The sequence below is a fragment of the Carcharhinus amblyrhynchos genome, chromosome 7, assembly GCF_965287045.1.
Source record: "Carcharhinus amblyrhynchos chromosome 7, sCarAmb.v2.hapA, whole genome shotgun sequence".
Lineage (NCBI taxonomy): Eukaryota > Metazoa > Chordata > Chondrichthyes > Carcharhiniformes > Carcharhinidae > Carcharhinus > Carcharhinus amblyrhynchos.
The window spans coordinates 55,648,770-55,668,275 of record NC_137330.1 but is presented as its reverse complement, the minus strand read 5'-3'; the positions used below and the strand labels follow the sequence as shown (position 1 = coordinate 55,668,275).

The following is a 19,506-nucleotide window of genomic DNA, read 5'->3' as shown; positions in this document are numbered from 1 at the left end:
AGTGTGCTGCAATACCTCTGAGCAGATGCAGCTACCCGAAGCACAAGTGGTGCTGCCTTTCTGGATTTAGATGTTTCAGCTTGTGGAAGAGACCATGGTCTGTCTCAGAGGCTGGAAGTCAAACAAATCTACTGGAAATATTTCACTTTGGAGGCTCAGTACAATGCACCTATGGCAAATCAGGTTAGCTATTCTTTGCAAGCAGGAATTTTAAGGTAGGATGGCAAATTTATTTCAGTTAAGGAGGAGGTTCACGGAGATGAGGGGGTTGGACAATGAAGAGAGACTAAATAGACTAGGTCGGTACTCGTTGAAGTTTAGAAGGATGAGGGGGGATCTTATAGAGATGTATAAGATAATGAAGGGGATGGATAGGGTAGAGATAGAGAGATTCTTCCCGCTTAGAAAGGATAGCAGGGCTAGAGGGCACAGCCTCAAGATAAGGTGGGGACAGTTTAGATCAGAGTTAAGGAAGAACTTCTTCACTCAAAGGGTGGTGAATCTCTGGAATTCTCTGCCCGTTGAAGTGGTGGAGGCTACCTCGCTACATATATTTAAGTCACGGGTAGATAGGTTTTTGATAGACAGGGGAATTAAGGGTTATGGGGAGAAAGCAGGAAAGTGGAACTGATCCACTTCAGATCAGCCATGATCTTATTGAGTGGCAGGGCAGGTTCAAGGGCTAAATGGCCTACTCCTGCTCCTATTTCTTGTGTTCTTATGTAGTTTAAAAATATACATGTTTTTGAAAAAACATCCACATTATCCTTTTTGGGAGTCCAGATTTCAACCCTGGGCTGCAGTGCCCCCACCAAGTGGGCCATGTTTCTACAAGGGATGAGAGAAACCAAGCTTGTCAGGCAGAGTAAAGCCCCTCTACATGAGTACTTAATGGAGGCCAAGGCATTAGGTTGACCTTTCTGTACACACTAGCTATGACTGTAACATTATATTCTGCACCCTCTCCTTTCCTTGGCTAGGTAAGTATGCTTTGTTTGTATAGCACACAAGAAACAATACTTCTCACTGTAGACTAATACATGTGACAATAGTAAATCAAATCAATGTCATTGATCCAGTAGAGACTCCAGCCTTCGAAGAATTAGGGAATAGTAAGCTTAAGGCCAGGAAATGGCATTGCCAAACAACTTTATAGCAGTTCATGCAAAATGCCGATGTTCCTGCAGCATGTGTGCGTTGTTATTTCATTTAATATTTGACTTTTTAATCAGTGCCCTGCATTTCCTTTAGTGACCCTAGTCACTGATAAGAGAGAATTATCAATTCAAACAGATTTGCAAGGAACACAACAATAACTGCTCGCATTTAGAAATCTATGTAGTTTACTCAGGATTCTGCCTAACATATGGCAGTTGATTGGCAGAATAACATGTAAAGCACTGGTGATTATATACTCTGTACTGGAATCCAAAAGCAATGTGATCATCAGGAATTTTCTCAGGGGACTCCTAATTGGCTATGCTAACTTCAGCAGACAATTAGCAGAAATTCCACTTACATGGTTTATCTTGGTTTTCATCCATCAGAATTACTGTAGGTTGATTCAGAGAGTATCTGAAGAAATTCGCAGTGAAAATTTGGGGCCTGATTCTCCCATCTCACTGTAGTGAACGGGGAGTTGGCTGAGTGCCAGATCCTCCATTCTAACCGGCAGTGGGGTATGAACAGCCAAAGAATTCTATACTTCTTGCAGCATTGACATAAAGAGATATGAAAATTTAGAGCTTCATTGGGAAATGGTAGGGGGGAGGGGGTGATTAATTGAATAGTGCTACAAAGACCAGCACACGTCCAATGGGCTGAACAGTCTCCTTCTTTAGTGTATCATTATATCAAAGTTGCTGTCACATTTTGTCTTCCTAAATCACCATCTGTTTAATAGATATGGACAGCAGTAATTTTTTAATACATTTGTGGGACATGGGCATTGCTGGCTGGCCAATATTTAATGCCCATTCTCATTGCCCAAGCACAGTTAAGAGTCAGCACATTGTTGTGGACTGGAGTCACATATAGGCCAGACCAGGTAAGGACAGTAGATTTCCTTCTCTAAAGGACATTAGTGAACCAGATGGGGTTTTTTTTCCCAACAATCTACAATGATTTCAAGGTCATCAGTAGATTCTTAATTCCAGGTATGTTTTTATTGAATTCAAATTCCACCATTTGCTATGGCAGGATTTGAACCTGGATCCCCAGAACATTAGCTAAGTTTCTGGATTAATAGTCTAGCGATAATATCACCAGACCATTGCCTCCCTTTAGTTGAACTCCAGTCTCACATTGTATATTGATTAAGCACAAAAACTAGGTCGGGTCAGCTATAACCATTTTTTGAGAGTGCCTGTCACACTCTCAGGCACTCTGAGTGAAAAGTGAAACAGAAGTAAAAAATATAAAATAATCCCAGCAGACCAACCTGTGCAGACATGTCAATTAATTTTGCTAGTTGAATCTTACCACCTTCATCAGTCTTTAAGAAGTCCAGTAAGCTACCTGCAGCAAAATTAGAGACATGATCAAATCACATGAAAATCATCACTGATGAAAGAGGAAGAGAATTCTGCAGTGTCAGTAACACACCCCCCTCACTTCATCTTACTTTAGCCAGGTAGAAAGTGTAAAGTGCAGTTTTAAAAAGGAATCACAAAGTGGATATTGGCAAATCCAAATTCATTGCAAAATGCATTGCAAGCAAAAATTGGTTATTGAACACACATCATTGAACAACAAAGGCACTTCTAAGAAACATTGCACCCGAACCGGTCTGAAAGATGTCTCCACTGATACTGGGTCAAACTATTTATCTGGTATTTCTGCCATCCACTTACAGCAGATGCCAAGCTCCTTGCATTTGTAAATGAGGAGCTCAACACCTGTTCTAGGCTTCTTGATAGAGTTTGGTTTGGGCCTGTTCAGCTCGGGATATTTCAGTGGCCATTGCGGCTACCAAAAGTTGAGGGTTTTTTTTTCCACTTTCTGAAACAATTTCTGTGAAACCAGGGATCGTCCCCTGACTCCACAGTAATGCTGATCACCCCAATCCTTCCCCTTGTCAGTGAGGAAGTTGCCCTAAAGCTTGTCTGTATCAAATGAGCAAACTGACTGTGGAGATGTGACAGGTGATGATAGATCACCTGAAAATTGTTAATCTTGGACACATAGGTGGCCCTGAAGAAATTTCCACCCATTGTCTACAGCTTTGTGCAAAATGATAGCGAAATAATGGATACCCTATTCAATTGTATTTGGAAGTGAAATACAGTTGTATACTATGCATAAAATAAAAATGTTAATTTGTCAAACAAATTTTTATAGATAGGTAAAATGTTAATTTATACAAATGTATGATCAAGGTTGTATTTAATATGCCGTCAAGCATCTTGATCTCCTTGTAAACAACGCAGAGATTAAATAAAATGTTTTTCAGGAGTGAGATAAGTAATATGACAGGATTTGAAATCAGGGACGATATAAAGTAATCTCCATAGTGTGAAATTATATATATTAGATACAGAATGACATTGCTATTTATTTACAGAATAAGTCTTGACTTGAGTCTTTTTTTGAGCCAATACTTCAAAAGTATCATTTGGTTTTGTTTACACTACATTCAGCATAAATTAAAAAGCATTTGGTAATGCTTTTTGATCACCCTGAGCTTCTGCTTGTTTGCTATTTTAATTATTTATCTTAGATCCACTCTGATCATCGGCCTCCTAAGCTGTTTCAATGATCTATCAATGATCAGCATCTCACCTTTCCATGGGGGTGTTATGGCCTTCTAGACTCTACACCAAGTTCAACGATTTCAGACTATGGCCACTAGTCCCATTTCTTCAGATAGCAAGCACTGATAATGGTTTTGATGTAGTCATTTGCACTTCCTCAAGACTCATCTTTTGTGCAGAATTTTCCGATAATTTGTCAGAATGTCAGTTTCAGTGAGAAAACCATCACATATCTCTCCAGCTGCACAGGCGAGCTTCCTCTCCAGACTCTCTGGCAGTCTGTGCACAGAGAAACTGGGGACACGCTTTCCTCTGTCACTTTGATGGGATGGGGCCTGATAGATCCAGCAACGCCAACTCCACAAAGAAAGAAATGCTTTTGCACGACCCATGCATGGACACAGGGAACTCCCCTATGTATTTCAGGCAGAACCCACCCACTCCTCACAAGGACTGGGGCAAAATTCCCTCCATACACATAAGAGGAATGACATGGTGGCACAGTGACTAGCACTGCTGCCTCACGGCTCCAGCGACCCGGTTTCAATTCCAGCTTTGGGTGACTATCTATGCGGAGTTTGAAGATTCTCTGCATGTCTGCGTGGGTTTCCCCCAGGTGCTCTGGTTTCTTTGCAGTCTGAAGATGTGCAGGTTAGATGGATTGGCCACCCTAAATTGCCCTTTAGTGTCCCAAGATGTGTACTTTAGATGTATCAGCCATTTACCCACACATGTAGGACAGTCACATTTGTTTGGTCAATAAAAAGTGGAGTGAAGCATGGGACAAAAAGCCTGTTAGATATGTTGGCACAGGTGTGGACACAAGGATGAACACAATTATACATGTGAGCAATAGCCGCTTTAAAAAATAAGAGCCAAAAACCAAGCTTTCACTTTCCAGTTACAAATATTGCACTGCCTATCTTCAAAACAAAACTTTTCATTCCAAAATTCTGTGCCAGTGTACACATAATCACCCAAAGTGCATTTGCACTGGATAGATATTTAAAAGCAGTGTCATTACTGTACCTTTTGCCATATATTCTGTTACTATGTATATAGGTTCTTTCGTCACAACGGCGTACAGTTGCACCAACTTGCTATGTCGAAGTTCCTTCATTAGGTTGGCTTCTGCCAGGAATGCCTCAGGAGCCATGCTGCCCTCCTTAAGCATCTTAACAGCAACCTTGGTATTGTCCTTATAGTAACCTGTGTTTAGATTTTTAAAAAAATCCTTAAAATCACGTTTAATAACTTCTTATACGGCTGCTTTTTCCCAAAGGGAGTTACACATTCAACAAAAGGTTTTAAAATCAGAGCCCTTAAACATTATGGAAAAATTTGGCTTAATACATTATTCAGTAAGTAATAAAGATTTGGGGTCTTGAGCCGTAACATTGGTTTTGCCCTTGTTTAGCACGAGGCACCACCTTGTTAAAAAGTTGAAGCATGTGCTAGGAAAGGCCATCCTGATAATCATTTACCCTGAGCAGGGTAAATATATGGGGTTGCAGGAATAGGGTCTGGTGGGAATGTGATCAATGCAGACTCAATGGGCCAAATGGCCTCCTTCTGCACTGTAGAGATTCTATTAAAGTTCTGATTGACAATTACATTTCTGCTACCACTCATTAAAGAGGCTGCACACTGTTTAGGAGTAAACATTTCATTGACTTTCCCTGACAGTAATGAGCAGAACACAAATAAATAAGTTGTTGCAGAGGAATTTGAGCACGACTTAAATTTCTGTTCAGATTTCACAGTTCATTTGCTGCTGGAGATTTAAAGACGACTTCTGAAACACATAAGGCTGAATTTTACTGGCACATTTGCCTGAAGTTCAAATGATTCCACTCGAGGCCAATGGAGAATGCCATTCTCTGGAATTGGAGCGGGCGTGCCGGTAAAATTCTGGCCATTGAGTACGGAATTTTCCCATCCCACCTGCCACGAGAATTGTCGTGGGCCCACGGGGTGTGGTGTGGACCATGCAAAGGTCCATTGATCTCATGCAGGATTTTCTGGTCTTGGGGCGAGTGTGGCCAGAAAATCCTGCCCTGAGAATTTCCTGGGGTACTTGGTCAAAATTTGACCCGTGCTCTCGCATAATTCTGAAAATTCTCTGAGGACATTGTTTATAAAGTCTCAGTGTTACATGATGAACATTATATGAGTCACCGGAAAAATGGATCACTGCTGTTTTACTAGTGATCCCCTTGTTCTGGTTAAGGAAGGAGGAGGGGGGTGAGGTCAGGCAGAGCAACGGCAGTGGCTGCAGGAGGGAAAACAACAGAAGGGCAAAGTAGCTCATTTACTCCCTTCACTGGTGGATTTGAGTAAAATCGCACAGGTGGGCAGGCAGGCATCACCAGTGGGATCAGGACCGCCTTTGGTTCCAACCTCAGAAATTCACTTTCTCATGGCCAACGTCACATACATGTGATCACGCACAGTACCAACCTGGCAGTGCTATCCTGTGACAGGATCAGTGTCAGGACTTCGCCCAGTCATGAACCTCTCCCTGGGTGCTACACTCACCTTTACGCCCCTGAGGAAGGGGGTCCCCATGACAGTTTCACATCTGGCTGAACCTGTTGTAAATGTGACGTCACACCAGCACAGTGTGAATGTATGTCGGTGGGGGGAGGGGGTCTATACACACTGAGAAGCGTTTAATTATATTTAAATCAATTAAAATGTATTTAAATCAGGTTCATGCCGATTGTGGATGTGAACCTAATTATGCAGCCAGCAAAGGGCAGCGAAAAACTGAAGTCACGATCCTCGACTTCTGGGTTTGCCGCACCTTGAGCCCCCATTAGCGCTCTCAGGAATGGCGACAGTGGATTCAAGGCCCTGCCCGGTATGTGAAAGACAAATCCACACTAAATTGGCAAAGATATCCTTGACTGAAAAGAAAACATCTGGTTGCAGACAAAAGAGAAGCGGAATAAGAAAGGAATCCCATGACTGCTCTTCTGGTTGTAACAGTTCCCCTGATGGAAACATCAATATACATATTTTTTCTGCCACTATTTCACTACAAAGACAATGAACTGCAAATGACTGTGTGTGATTAGTGTACAAACATCTAATATTAGTGTACAGATGTAGTTACAGATTAGTTAGATATTAGTGAACAAATGTATTTGGATCATGATTCTCTGTCCCCACTACTGATAAGCCTGTTTATTTTAAGATGTTCTTCATATAAATTTTTCTCAAAGGCTAAAGAGGATTAGAATCATGATTATATTCTGAAAGGCCAAGCACTTTTTAAAAATGTTTACAATAACAAAATCAATAGAACAAATGAAGATTTTAATCTCCAGACTCATAACTACCTTTTGAAGTCATTTAAAATATTAAACTAAACTCTCAATGTGAGCAATTACTCACTGTTAAATATTTCATTCCTTGTGCAATTGCTGTTCGCAAGAAACTCTGTTGTGGATTCCCTTTGTCAGATTGGTCAGGTAGTACTTTGTATCATGGAAATATTTGAATCAACCACTAAAGAGACAAGGTGAATGCCTTGATTTACAAGCAGAGCTTGTGGTATTTGCAATTTTCTATTTCTAGGTCTAGGTTTAAAAACCCTACCTTACTGCTATACACAGGAAATAAAATCAGTAAGAAACAAAATTAATAGAGAAGCCTTTTTTTTGAAGTGATCAAAGAAACTGCTATATAGTGACTGATCACCCCTCATGTTCCTCTCAGTTATTTGCTTAACATTTACAATGTTTTTCCATGGTTACTGCCAAAGTTACAAAAATCAATCAGAAGCCCAGAAGAAATTACACCCAAAATGCATCGTGTGGCCTGAGGTATTACAAAAGCACGACATATAACATAAACCACCCTTACCCACATTCACAGCAGTCTAATTTCCATTTCATGCACTGTCTATTACAGCAGCTTCTCTTAACGAGACCATCAAATTTATTTAGATCTGCTGTGGACTCAGATCCACTGCTGCTGCTGCTGCTATAGTTGGGAATTTCTACGATGGGATCTTCTGACCTGCCACGCCAACTCAGAAACAATTGAGAAACTATTATCCCACTGGGTATTTTTTTGTAAACTACCAGGTAGTGAAAAAGATACAAGGAAGCAGATTTGTGAGAAAATTCAAAGGTGCAAAAATGATAGCATGGTGATAATTGAAGACTTCTATTGTCCTAATAAACACAGGGATAGTAACAATGTATTGCAGAGATAGTTTCTGAATTGCATTTAGGAGATTTATCTTGATCAATAGGCTTCCAGCCACTGAGGAATGAGATATTGCTGGAATGAGGTGCATTGAGTAGATTAAGTGTCAGTTGGGAAGCATTTAGGGAACAGTGATCATTGTATCATAAGATTTAGAATAATTACAGAAAAGGCCATGGAGCAATCCAGAGTAAAAGAAACTTTGGCCAGGGTTTTCCGGGTATGCTGAGGGTGGGGCCTGTCATGGGGGATGTGGTGGTCAAGCTAAAACGCCACTGACTTTCTGCAGGACTGGATGATCTTGTTGGTTTGGGTGTGGGGTGGGGGGGTTGAAAATCCCACCATAATGGTCAGTGGGATGAGAACCAATCTGGACCAGGTAAACTGAAGTCACAGAAACAATGGGCTGCCATTACAGAGGAGGTGGCTTGGGTAGAGGTGAGGTAGTGAGGTACATTGCCACAAGGAAAGTTAAGCCAACCAAATCCAGAACTCACTGGATGAAGAAATTAACAGAAAATAAGAAAAAGTAGAAGACAGATGTTGGACTGATAGTACAAGAACCAGGCTAAATATAGAATGTTTAATGGAGACATAAAAAAAGGAAAGAACAGGAACAAGGAAAGAGTAAAGGCTGACAACTATTACAAAAGACAATCCAAAAGTCTCATGTTGGCAAATAAATAGTAAAAAGATCATAAAAGGAGGGCTGGGGAAGATTAGGGCCAGGAAGAAATCCTTTGTCTGAAGGCAGACAGCATGGTTGAAGTGCTAAATGAATACTTTGCATCTGTCTTTAACAAGGAAGAAGAAAAATGAAGAAGATGTGATTGAGCTACTGAGATGGGTTAAACATTCATAAAGAGGTGCTAGGAAGTCTGGATTTGATCAGGTACTGGCCATAATATTCCAATCCTCCTTAGGTACAGGGCTGGTACCAGAGAACTGAAAATATTGCACCCTTGTTGATGAAAGAATGACACAACAACCTAAAAAGCTATAGGCCAGTTAGTTTAACCCCCGTGGCAGGAAAGTTTTCAGAAGCATTGATCCAGGACAAAATTGGATTGGTGCAGATTAATTAAGGAAAACCAGTTAGGATTTGTGAAAGGCATATTGGGTGGGATTTTACAGCCTCATTCTTTTGGATTGAAGGATGTTATACAGTGGAGTCAGTATTAGAACCACTGCTTTTCTCGATCTTTATTAACAAGCTAGATTTGAGTGCTTAGGGCACAGTTTCACAATTTGCTGATGACACAAATCTTGGAAGTATTGTACACCGTGATATGAACAATGGTAGACTTCAAGAGGACATAAAAGAGGCTGGTGGAATAGGTAGACACTTGGCAGCTGAAATTTGGTGCTGAGAAAAATTAAGTGATAAAAGTTGAAAGAATGAGGAGATACAATGTAAAATAAAGGGAGTGCAGAAACATAGAGATCTGCACTAGAAATGTACACATGCTACTGTATTTGGAAGGGCACGTTCAGAAAGCAGTTAAAAAGGCATACATGACCTTGCGCTTTATAAACAGATGAATCAAGCACAAAAGCAAGAAAGTGATGATGAAATATTTACAAACCCTGCTTTGGCCTCAACTGGTGTAAATTTGGGCATTGCACATCTGGAAGGAAGTGAAGGGTTTATAGAGGATAGAGAAAAAATTTACAAGAATAGTTTCAGGGATGAAAGACTTGGGTTCTAGATTGAATAAGCTAAGGTTGCTCTCCTCAAAGCACAGAAGGTTGAGAGGAAATTTGCTAAATATGTTCAAAATGATGCAAGGTACAGACAGATAGTGAGATCTATTCCCACTGGCATATTTTATGCTTCCCCCACCCTGCCTCAGACCCACCAGGGTGAGCATAACATTCTGGGCTATGTAACCAAGTCATGGCACAGTAGTCTGCCAATGTTGGAATATTGATAGACACTACAGATTTGCTAAACTGTCTTATCAAACATGTGTATTAATACAATCAACTTTCATCTACACCTTAAAATATTGAATGGGCAGCATATACAGTACAACTCAAAACATTACTACACTCCACATTTTCTCAATTGTCCATTCAATATTCTCCACAGACAACAAACTATCCTCACTGGGAAATCACATTTTTAGGCTACTGCACCTTTACCTTATTTGGAATGCATAGATCAGGATTTATTAGGCTAAGTAACCCATGATCATTGAAGAATTTTTTGCATATTGCTGTTCCCTATTTTTTAAAGGAATATGCCCTTTTGATTTTTAAATATTCCCAATGAAGAAAATAAATTATTAAATCATAAATAATTCTGGTCTGCATATGTTCATTTGTTGAATGCTATGGAAATAAAATTATAAATGCTAATGAAAATTATATGCAGCTTCAGTCAAATTGGTTGTGAACTCGGAAAACAGGCTTCATGTAGAATTTAATATTCATCAGGAATTAGGTAGGGTATGAATTCCTGTGAGTGATTGTATCATACAAACCCATTTTGTTTAAATCCTCTCTCCATCTTTTCCTTGGAGGTACTGACCCATTTAAAATAAATGGAATAGCTGTTCCTGTAGAACAACAGCAAAAGCAATTTGACACGAACATGTTCAGAATTGCTGGGAGACATTCCCATCTCATGTGTCCAAGATAGTAGACAACTTGGAGCTGTATGTTGAGGAAGAGACTTCTGCACTTCTCAGACAATGCAACAGGGAAGCAGTAATGTACGAGTCTAGAAAAGGCCATTTGGATCCAGTTGGTCAGGTTCATTGTTCAAAATTAGATTGAGTAACATTTTCAGAAGTGACTCTAAAGGAGGTGAATTACTTTAAACATAGAACATATGCTAATAGACCTTAGATTATATTTTCAATAAATGTATGTCCAATTCCCTCTGAGAAAATTCACTCAGCCTTAATGGCTTCTCTGGGCAATACATTCCAAACATTCACCACTCTCCAATGTAATTCAGTATCTGAACTCTCATCTGGGGAGTCTTTCTCAGTGTGTAGATCCTGTGATTTTTGTTTATTTGGGGGGGGGGTGATGGCCTAGTGGTATTATCGCTAGACTGTTAATCCAGAAACTCAGCTAATGTTCTGGGACCCTGGGTTTGAATCCCACTGTAGCAGATGGTGGGATTTGGATTCAATAAAAAATATCCAGACTTAAGAATCTACTGACGACCATGAAACTATTGCCAATTATTGGAAAAACCCATATGGCTCACTAATATCCTTACCCAGTCTGGCCTACATGTGACTCCGGAGCCACAGCAATGGATGAGCATTTCATTCAGAGGTGAACTGATGGGCAAGGCCTGGGAATGGGCAACATACAGAGGTGGAAAGAGGCAATTTTGGTGATGGGGAAAATTTGAGGTCAAATCAGAAAACTAGAATATTAATTATTATCATCCAAAACCCTATTCATGATACAGAAAGGAAGTGAATTAAAACTAGATTGATTTCAGTTACAGGAAGTGACCTTATTCTAGATGTGAAGAACCTAACAGTCACTCGATTTCCTAACTAATTGCATTACGTTTATCAATGGTCATGTCAATTCAAACATGACCATTTTTAATGCCCTAAATACTTTTTGAATTATAAAGTAATTCACCTCCTTTGAATCACTTCCTGAAACATTATTCAAATTTAATTTGGAAAAGAAAGTCAACAAATAATCCAGAAACAGTTCCCAAATAATCCAAACTGTCCTGTGTTTGAATAATTCTCGTCAAACACAAAATGATCTAATTCAGGTCACTGTGGGTGTACAAATTATCACTCCAAATTTGCCATGTATTATTGAAAGTACTATTTTTAGCAATCTACAGATCACACCAGCGACTGTGACTGAAATGTTACGCGAGTGCCAAAAACTTCATTAGTCAGCAGGGTCAGAGGGTTCGAATGAGTAATGGCTTGAGGTGCATTTATGATCTCAGTAACTAATAGAATCAATCTTTTCATACTTGTCCGCTCGCTTACTTCCTTACATTTCAGATCCCAATGTTGCCATTTTTCAGCTTCCGTATCTGAATCATCACTTTATAAAATGATGCTCCTGGCAGGCCGTCCCATTCGCCAGGGAAATCAAAATAGAGAAATCATACACAGAGCATGCGTGATTTGTCAGTAAGTACTCCCGCTGGCTGCGGCTTAAACACCAGGAATGTGATTTTGTAAAATTGCCTCTGCTGACTGCTGAAGGAATGATTGATCCATCACTGACTTGAAAATTTCATCTAAGCTATTATCTGTTGCATTAACTGCCAAGATGCTCCATAAAATTGACAAGTCTTTAGAGAAAAAGCATATTATTTAGATATTGGATTTGGATCTGGCTTGGGACAGTGAGATGACTCACTGTGGGACAGGGTAACTTGTGCAGGAGTGATTATTTTTCTTTGATATGTTTATTTAAGCTTTTATTATATTTTACATAGCAAACAAACAGAGATACATAGTGCTCGCATTCCAACGCGACTGGGCTCAGGGCTCCCAATGGCCAGGGGACAAGCCCCTGGTAGTCCCAGCACCAACCCCGCCCGAGTCCCATCTAATTGCTCCAGGAATGACAGTGATAATGTAAAAGCAAACAGGCAGAATAAAAAACACAAAGGCAGATGAAGTACAGCAGTGATTAAAGCACATTTTTGTCCATGCCAAGGAGCTGGTTCTGCTTGAAGATGCACCATATGAAACCACTTCAGTGGAGGAACAGGGACTTACTGCATTGCCTGAGACTGAGTTCATACTATTCCTGACCTGCTGAGTCCAAGGCCTGCACTGAAAAGAAGGCTGCCACATGAGTGTTTTATGAAACATCAAAAAACTTGCATCGTATATTGCCTCTGGCATAGTAAAGTGTCCCAAGGTGCTAGGTAAGAGTGTAACCAGACAAAAATCAACATTGAATTATGGGTCACAACCAGATACTTGGTTAAAGTGATAGATTTTAAAGAGAGTTTTAGAGGAAGAGCAAGTGGAAGAGAGTTTTAGGGTGGGAATTCCAGAGCTGTAAGCTTGGCTGCCAATAATGTGACAAAGGCAATTGGACAGCATTAGTGTTTCTAGTATTCACCTCTTCTCCTTTCACTGTTGTGGTACTGAAAGCTGCTATGCCTGTACTCAAGACCTGTCTTTGCCCCTTCAAACCACTTTTTAATGTGTCTCTGTATTTTCTAAATTTATCTTGGTGAATTTTTTCTTTCTCAGTGCAGGAATATCAGCCAAATTTCCTCCTGATCTATTTAGTCACTTTTACTCAAGGTGAGCCTCAGGTTTGGGTAATGTATCTATTCTGCTGCTTGAATTTATATGGATTTTGCAGTGCTTTTTGTGACTTCAGAATGTTTCAACATGATTTACAACCAATTAAGTACTTCTGAAGTGCAGTGAATGCTGCATTGTAGGAAACACAGCAATGAGATAATAGTCTCATTGTTAGCCAGGTCAACAGGGTGAACTCTCCTGTTCTTCTTCCAATGGAGCTTTGGGATCTTTTACATCCACCCGAGAGAGCAGATAGGGTCTCAGTTTAATTCCTCATTTGATTAACTCGAGTTGTTGAACAGTTCAGTGAGTTTAATATTAAAGAGGTACAACAAGCTGATGTGGAGCTGGTTAATAAAAGCCTGGATGTAAATGGCATCAGAATGGATGAATCAGCTAACTTGCAGACTCCTGTCATTTGGAGAACTGTAGGCAGCAAAGAACGGATACTCTCAGTTTAATAAGTCCTCGGAGGCAGAAGTCTCTTCACCAAAGTCCCTTTACTTATGGGTCAGACAGCAGCAGACAGAGTGTTTTGAGTTAGCAGTCTACACTAGGAGTCCCAGAGGAACTGACACTCCTGCTTAAATACAATGCAAGAGGCTCCCTGATTGGCCCATCAATTTGGCCCTTAATCAGGGAGCTCATATTCTAACTGGCCAACTTAAATTGCCTGATTAAAGTCGTTACGCTCAGAAACAGAGAGCAGGAGTTCCAGGGAGTTAGCAAAAGAGAAAGAGTGTTCAGTTTCTATAGGGTTAGGAAGGAAGAAGTCATAATTAAAACCCATTAAAGGATTTAACTCCTGATAGCTATTTAGCAAACCTCTTTAGCAAGATGTACACATGTGCTGGCAGTTAATAATGGCTGGCTCTATTGAATAGCTGCTGATAGCCACTGGTCCAGACTCACTTTTTAAGAATGGCAACAAAGATAACTTGCTGCACTGACAAAGCTGCATCATTGCACAAGTCACAATATTCAGATGAGAAAGAGAGAATGTTAGGCAAAAAATAGAATGAAATAAAACTACTAAACCAAATTGCTGTTCGAAGTTCATCCTCATAAACATAAAACATCGTAAATTGACATCGCCCAGCATGTAGTGAAGAAACATTTCTTGCAGTATAATCTGATACATCATGAAATTTCATATTCTTTCTGCTTAATATAGCTGGTAAAATCAAAGTTACAATTTCATGACAACTTGCAGCGTTTCATCCATTCGTTTTTGAATAGCGCATAAAACACGTTAGTGAGTGGGATATCACAGACTGCCCTAACATGACAGAAGGAAACACAAGTTGTATGATGGTCTTGTTCCTTCTGTGGCTTTCTTGTTTTATTATCTTGTTTAATTTAATTTATGCTCTTTGAGGGACTGACTATGCTGGCAACACACACAAAGATATTTCCAAAATGGTGACTAACTTACATAATGAAATTTCAATGATCCAATGTCAGTAACATAAGTACAATTAAAAATCAACTGAATTCATGTATTAAGCAGATTATTCCCACATTTCTCTCTATTTAATAACATTTTAATAAGTACAGCCAAAAAGAATGGCAATATTGCCAATAACAGTGATTTTTTATGACGAAAATACCTCCACTAAAATCAGATTAAGAAATTCGAGTTTGTAATTGAGCTCTGGGAGTGAGCGCCACAGAAGGCTAAAAATCATGAACACCGGGCTGGAATTGTGTGGCCGTACAAACCAGCAGGATCCTCTGCTCCTGCTACAGTGAACAGAGCTTTGACTGAGCAACAAATTCTCTGTCCTCGCTTGCATCGCTGGCGGGGCAATGGCTGTAAAATTCCAGCCTGATTTTCAAAGGATAACACAGTGGCAGAGACTAATTCAACGTTTTGAGATTAAAATGAAAGCTCAGGGTGGGATTTTGTGCTGAGGGTGGGATTCCTCCACTCAGCCAGTTGATTTTTCAGGTGACAGTCCTCTGATTAGCAGGAGACGGGACTTCCCATCGTCTCCAAGAGGAAGTGAGGCGCATGGAGCTGTCAGCCAAACAGAGCAGGCCAACAGTTCCTTATGCCAGTGGAGCAGTGGCCGCTGCTGATCCTGTAGCTACAGCAAAGAGGTGGCATTCAGCAATAGAGCTAGAGACTGAAGTAAGTCTCAAATCTTGCTAGGGCCAAGCTGACAGGTCCCCAAAAAGGGGAAGCGGGAGGAATGTCGGACAGGAGGGGAAGTGGGGGTGGGTTGCAGGAGAAGGATGGACATGGCAAGGCAAAACAGTGGGGGGAGGCTCTCCAATTGTCACATTGGGTCTGGGAAGGAGGCTTTCGCCCCCCACCCCCCCCCACTGCCCCCATTATTGACCAGCACAGGGTTAAATCTGCCAGGCTACTCATTGGATGTCTTATTCCACCTGTTATATTGGAGGAGCAGCAGCAGGAACAGACCCCTAACTGAGCATCAATTGCCCACTCAATGGTCTCGATGGGGCCACGGACAGAAACTGACCTGTCACCTATCAAACTGTGGCTAAGCGGACTGGTGGCAATTTTGCCACTACTTCTATCTTACAGGTTCATCTATCTATCTCCCTGCCCATGCGCACTCTGTAAACTCCAGTCCTCAGATTCCATTGACACGTTAAAAGTATTTTTAAAATTAATGGTGTATGCTGAAGACTTGAGGAAACAGAAACTTCTCGCACAAATTAGTGTCCAGGTTCAAACTTATTGAGGGTGTAATCACACCAGAAGTATGAGAAAGGAAGTGGCTTCACACTGATGTTAATCTGAGTTTAAAGGTTGAGTAATTCAGGTGAGTCAACAGTAAGCAATGTGTTTTTTATGAACAAATGCTATTGGGCGATTCTTCCATCCTGCTGCGCTGGCTTTTTAGCGATTCATGGGGTATTCGTGTACGTTCACACTCGGCTAGCATCTTCCAGTGCAGTTTCTGGCATGCTCTGCTCTGCACTGGAAATCGGCAGGAAGGCAGGGCTTAAATGCGGAGCATTAAATGATATTTTAAATATTATTATCAGGCCTGGGACTGAATTCTCTGGGCCTGCCAGAGATTTGGCACTGCAAAGGGGTGGGGGTGGGGGGGGAGCTGGAGATTGGGGCGGACAAGGACGGGACGGGATGGGGTGGGGCGGGGGGGTGGGGGTTGAAGCTGGCCCTGGAATGATTGGCGGGGGGGGGCTACAATCAAGGCCATGGGATAGTTGGAGAAGGCAGCACTGTGGGGGTTCTGGGCTGGTCAGTGATTGAGCTGGCCAGCAGAGGAGGCTGACAGTTCGAGGCCAAGGTACAGACGGCCGCTGGTTTCAGCCTCTCCAACATGAATAGGCCCCGTCCCCTGAAATTTAACAATATTCAGCTGGTGGCCTCTGCAGTGCACAGCGTGTGGGAGGTTCTAGTGTGAACTCCCACTGAAAAAAACAGTGCGAATTATTCCTGTTTTCCCACAATTTCAACACTTAGAATTTTTTGGGGAGAATTCCACCCTATTAACTAATTCAAATGCAGGATATCAATGAACAAATAAATAAAATAAGCTAGAGACTCGACAACAGGTTATGTTTCAGGATTGCAGTTTGTGTGACATTGTGGACATTAACAGCCTGGATCCCCACCTCTGCATCAAATATCTGTCTTCAATCACTCTGGCTCAGAATCCTTGGGAGGGAAATTATTTTGCAGCAGAGGTGTGACACAGGCTACGTTGACAGCCCAGTGTGCTGTCCACCCCTAGAATTGAGATATATCAGCGCAGTGCCACTTCATCATTAACTCATTTCTCTTCAATTGAGTGTGAATTAGATACATTTGCCGTATTTTAAAGGGTACGAGGGACAAACATTGAGGCTGAAGGGCCCACAATTTCCCGCTGCCAAACCACTTAGCAGTTTGCTGGTATTTCCCTACTTCATGGCCACTTTTGGACAGGCAAGGAGGGGTGGGCAGAGGAGGTGGGCAACAGTGTGGTTGGTGATGGCTAGGTATTTAGGCAACCTAAAGGACTCATTAAGGCCAGTCTACTGACGTTGACTGTGCCCCTTCCCCCTACTGAGGCCAAAGCCCAGCTGATGGGTGGATGCAACTTTCTGGTAGGACAATGGGACCTGCACGCCATCCTAAAATAGAGACGAGAGTAGAGGGTTATCTTGAGACTTAGATAAGGAAGGATAGAAGGCAACTCAAGTGAAGCCGAAATGCTGACAGGGACTGGTTGAGCTAAACTGTGTGCGTGTGTGAGAGAGGGGGAGTGTGTGTGAGAGGGGGGAGTATGTGTGAGAGAGGGATGAGTGTGTGTGAGAGAGGCGGAGTGTGTGTGAGAGAGGCGGAGTGTGTGTGAGAGAGGCGGAGTGTGTGTGAGAGAGGGGGAGTGTGTGTGAGAGAGGGGGAGTGTGTGAGAGAGAGGGGGAGTGTGTGTGAGAGAGGGATGAGTGTGTGAGATGGTGAGTGTGTGAGAGAGATGCATATTCTATGTAATTTTAGGAAAAAAATGTAAATTGCAGTACGGTGGCACAGTGGTTAGCACCGCTACCTCACAGCGCCAGGGACCTGGATTCAATACCCAGCTTGGGTCACCGTCTGTGCGAAGCCTGCATGTTCTCCCTGTGTCTGCATGGATTTCCTTCGGGAGCTCCGGTTTCCTCTCACAGTCCAAAGGACCTGCTGCTTAGGTGCACTGGCCATGCTAAATTCTCCCTCAGTGTACCCGAATAGGCGTCGGAGTATGGCAACTAGGGGATTTTCACAGTAAATTCATTGTAGTGTTAATGTAAGCCTATTTGTGACACTAATAAATTTTAAACTTTAAATTGAAGCCTGAATTTTTGCAACAGTGTTGAGCTTCTCCAATGTTGTGAAGATGGTTCTGAAGCCCACATCAGTAAATCCCGCCCCTGAACGCAGCACCTACCATTTTTGCAGCGGGAGGAATGGACATGGTTTTCGAATCGCACAGTCGTGGTTCATAGAAACAGCTGCCCATGTAAAATAGCAGCTGCCTCCAGTCATCTCTTTACGAGCCATGAGCAGGAAATATTTCAACATATGGTTACCAAGAACATGTTCCTCATCTATCTACCTCATGGCAAATGCGTTGACAGCATGAGATGCCATGAGCTAGCATGGATGGGGCATGGGGAGTGTGTGAGGGGTGAGAGGAGGGATTGCTCAAGGTGAGGAATGGAGGGTTGACTTCATTTGATTTACTTTTAAAAGTCTGAGACAAGGTGCTGGTGCTCCAAGATAACCTTCTGCCCAGCCTGTCTCCACACCCGGCAACCCCCTCAATGTTAGTGTGGTGTTTTTCTTTGACTCCTACAAATGCCAGCTTCCTTGAAACAAAAAGCCAACGCTTTGGGGCACATTTTCTCATCTCAGGCTTGTGGAGCTGGGAAATGTCCCAACTCTGTGCTCCAACCTGGGAGCAAACATTTGGGTCCAAGTGTCCAGGCACATACAACTGTGCAGTGAAGTGAAATCAGGTTCCAATTTTAAGGTAATGCCCCACACTGGATTTATGTTGTATTCACATTGTAACTGTAATACTGAAATACAGCAAAGGTGTTCCATGCTGATGCTATAATGATAGTGTGGGTGTACTGTAAGATACTTTTGTGCATATTTCCAGAAATAGAGCCCACCATAAAGTGTTTGAATTCTGCCTTTCATCCCATCTTAATCACTACTGTACCAGAGCTCAATCACTTCTACATGGTCCTTTTAAAGAAGCATCAAGCAGGAACACAGAAATATAGAAACTAGAAGCAGGAGTAAGCCATTTGGCCCTTCAAGCCTGATCATGGACGATCATTAAATTCAATATCCAGATCCTTCTTCCTCCCATATCCTTGATTCCTTTAGCCCCAAGAGATATATCTATCTTTTTCATGAAATCAGATGTTTTGGTCTCAACTACTTTCTGTGGTAGTGAAGTTCACACATTCACCACCCTCTGGGTGAAGAAATTTCTCCTCACCTCAGTTCTAAAAGGCTTATCCCTTATCCTCAAGCTTTAACCTCAAGTTCTGGACACTCCCACCATTTGAACCATCTTTCTGAATCTACCCTGTCTAACTCTGTTAGAATTTTATGAGTTTTCATGAGATCCCCTCTCACTCTTCTAAATTCCAGTGAATATAATCCTAATCAATTTAGTCCCTCCTCATATGACACAGCAGATGTGTGTGTCCTTGGAGGACAACTCAGAATCTGTTCTCTATCCTAGTCATCCATTGGAACATGCTTTAGCTTTGTTACAGCTCACAGA

At 41.7% G+C, this 19,506-nt stretch overlaps 1 protein-coding gene across 4 annotated transcripts in view; it reads right to left on the bottom strand.

Moving 5' to 3' along the window:
• The window catches only part of LOC145344961 (proto-oncogene tyrosine-protein kinase LCK-like), an 87,049-nt gene that overhangs the window by 16,936 nt on the left and 50,607 nt on the right, over positions 1-19,506 (bottom strand). For all 4 annotated transcript variants that reach the window (XM_080192352.1, XM_080192353.1, XM_080192351.1 and 1 more), the window contains exons 9-10: positions 4,782-4,961; positions 2,441-2,517 (exon numbers count right to left, since the gene is read on the bottom strand). In XM_080192352.1, the coding sequence (XP_080048478.1) occupies positions 2,441-2,517; positions 4,782-4,961 (257 nt within the window). The remainder of the gene's footprint in view (positions 1-2,440; positions 2,518-4,781; positions 4,962-19,506) is intronic.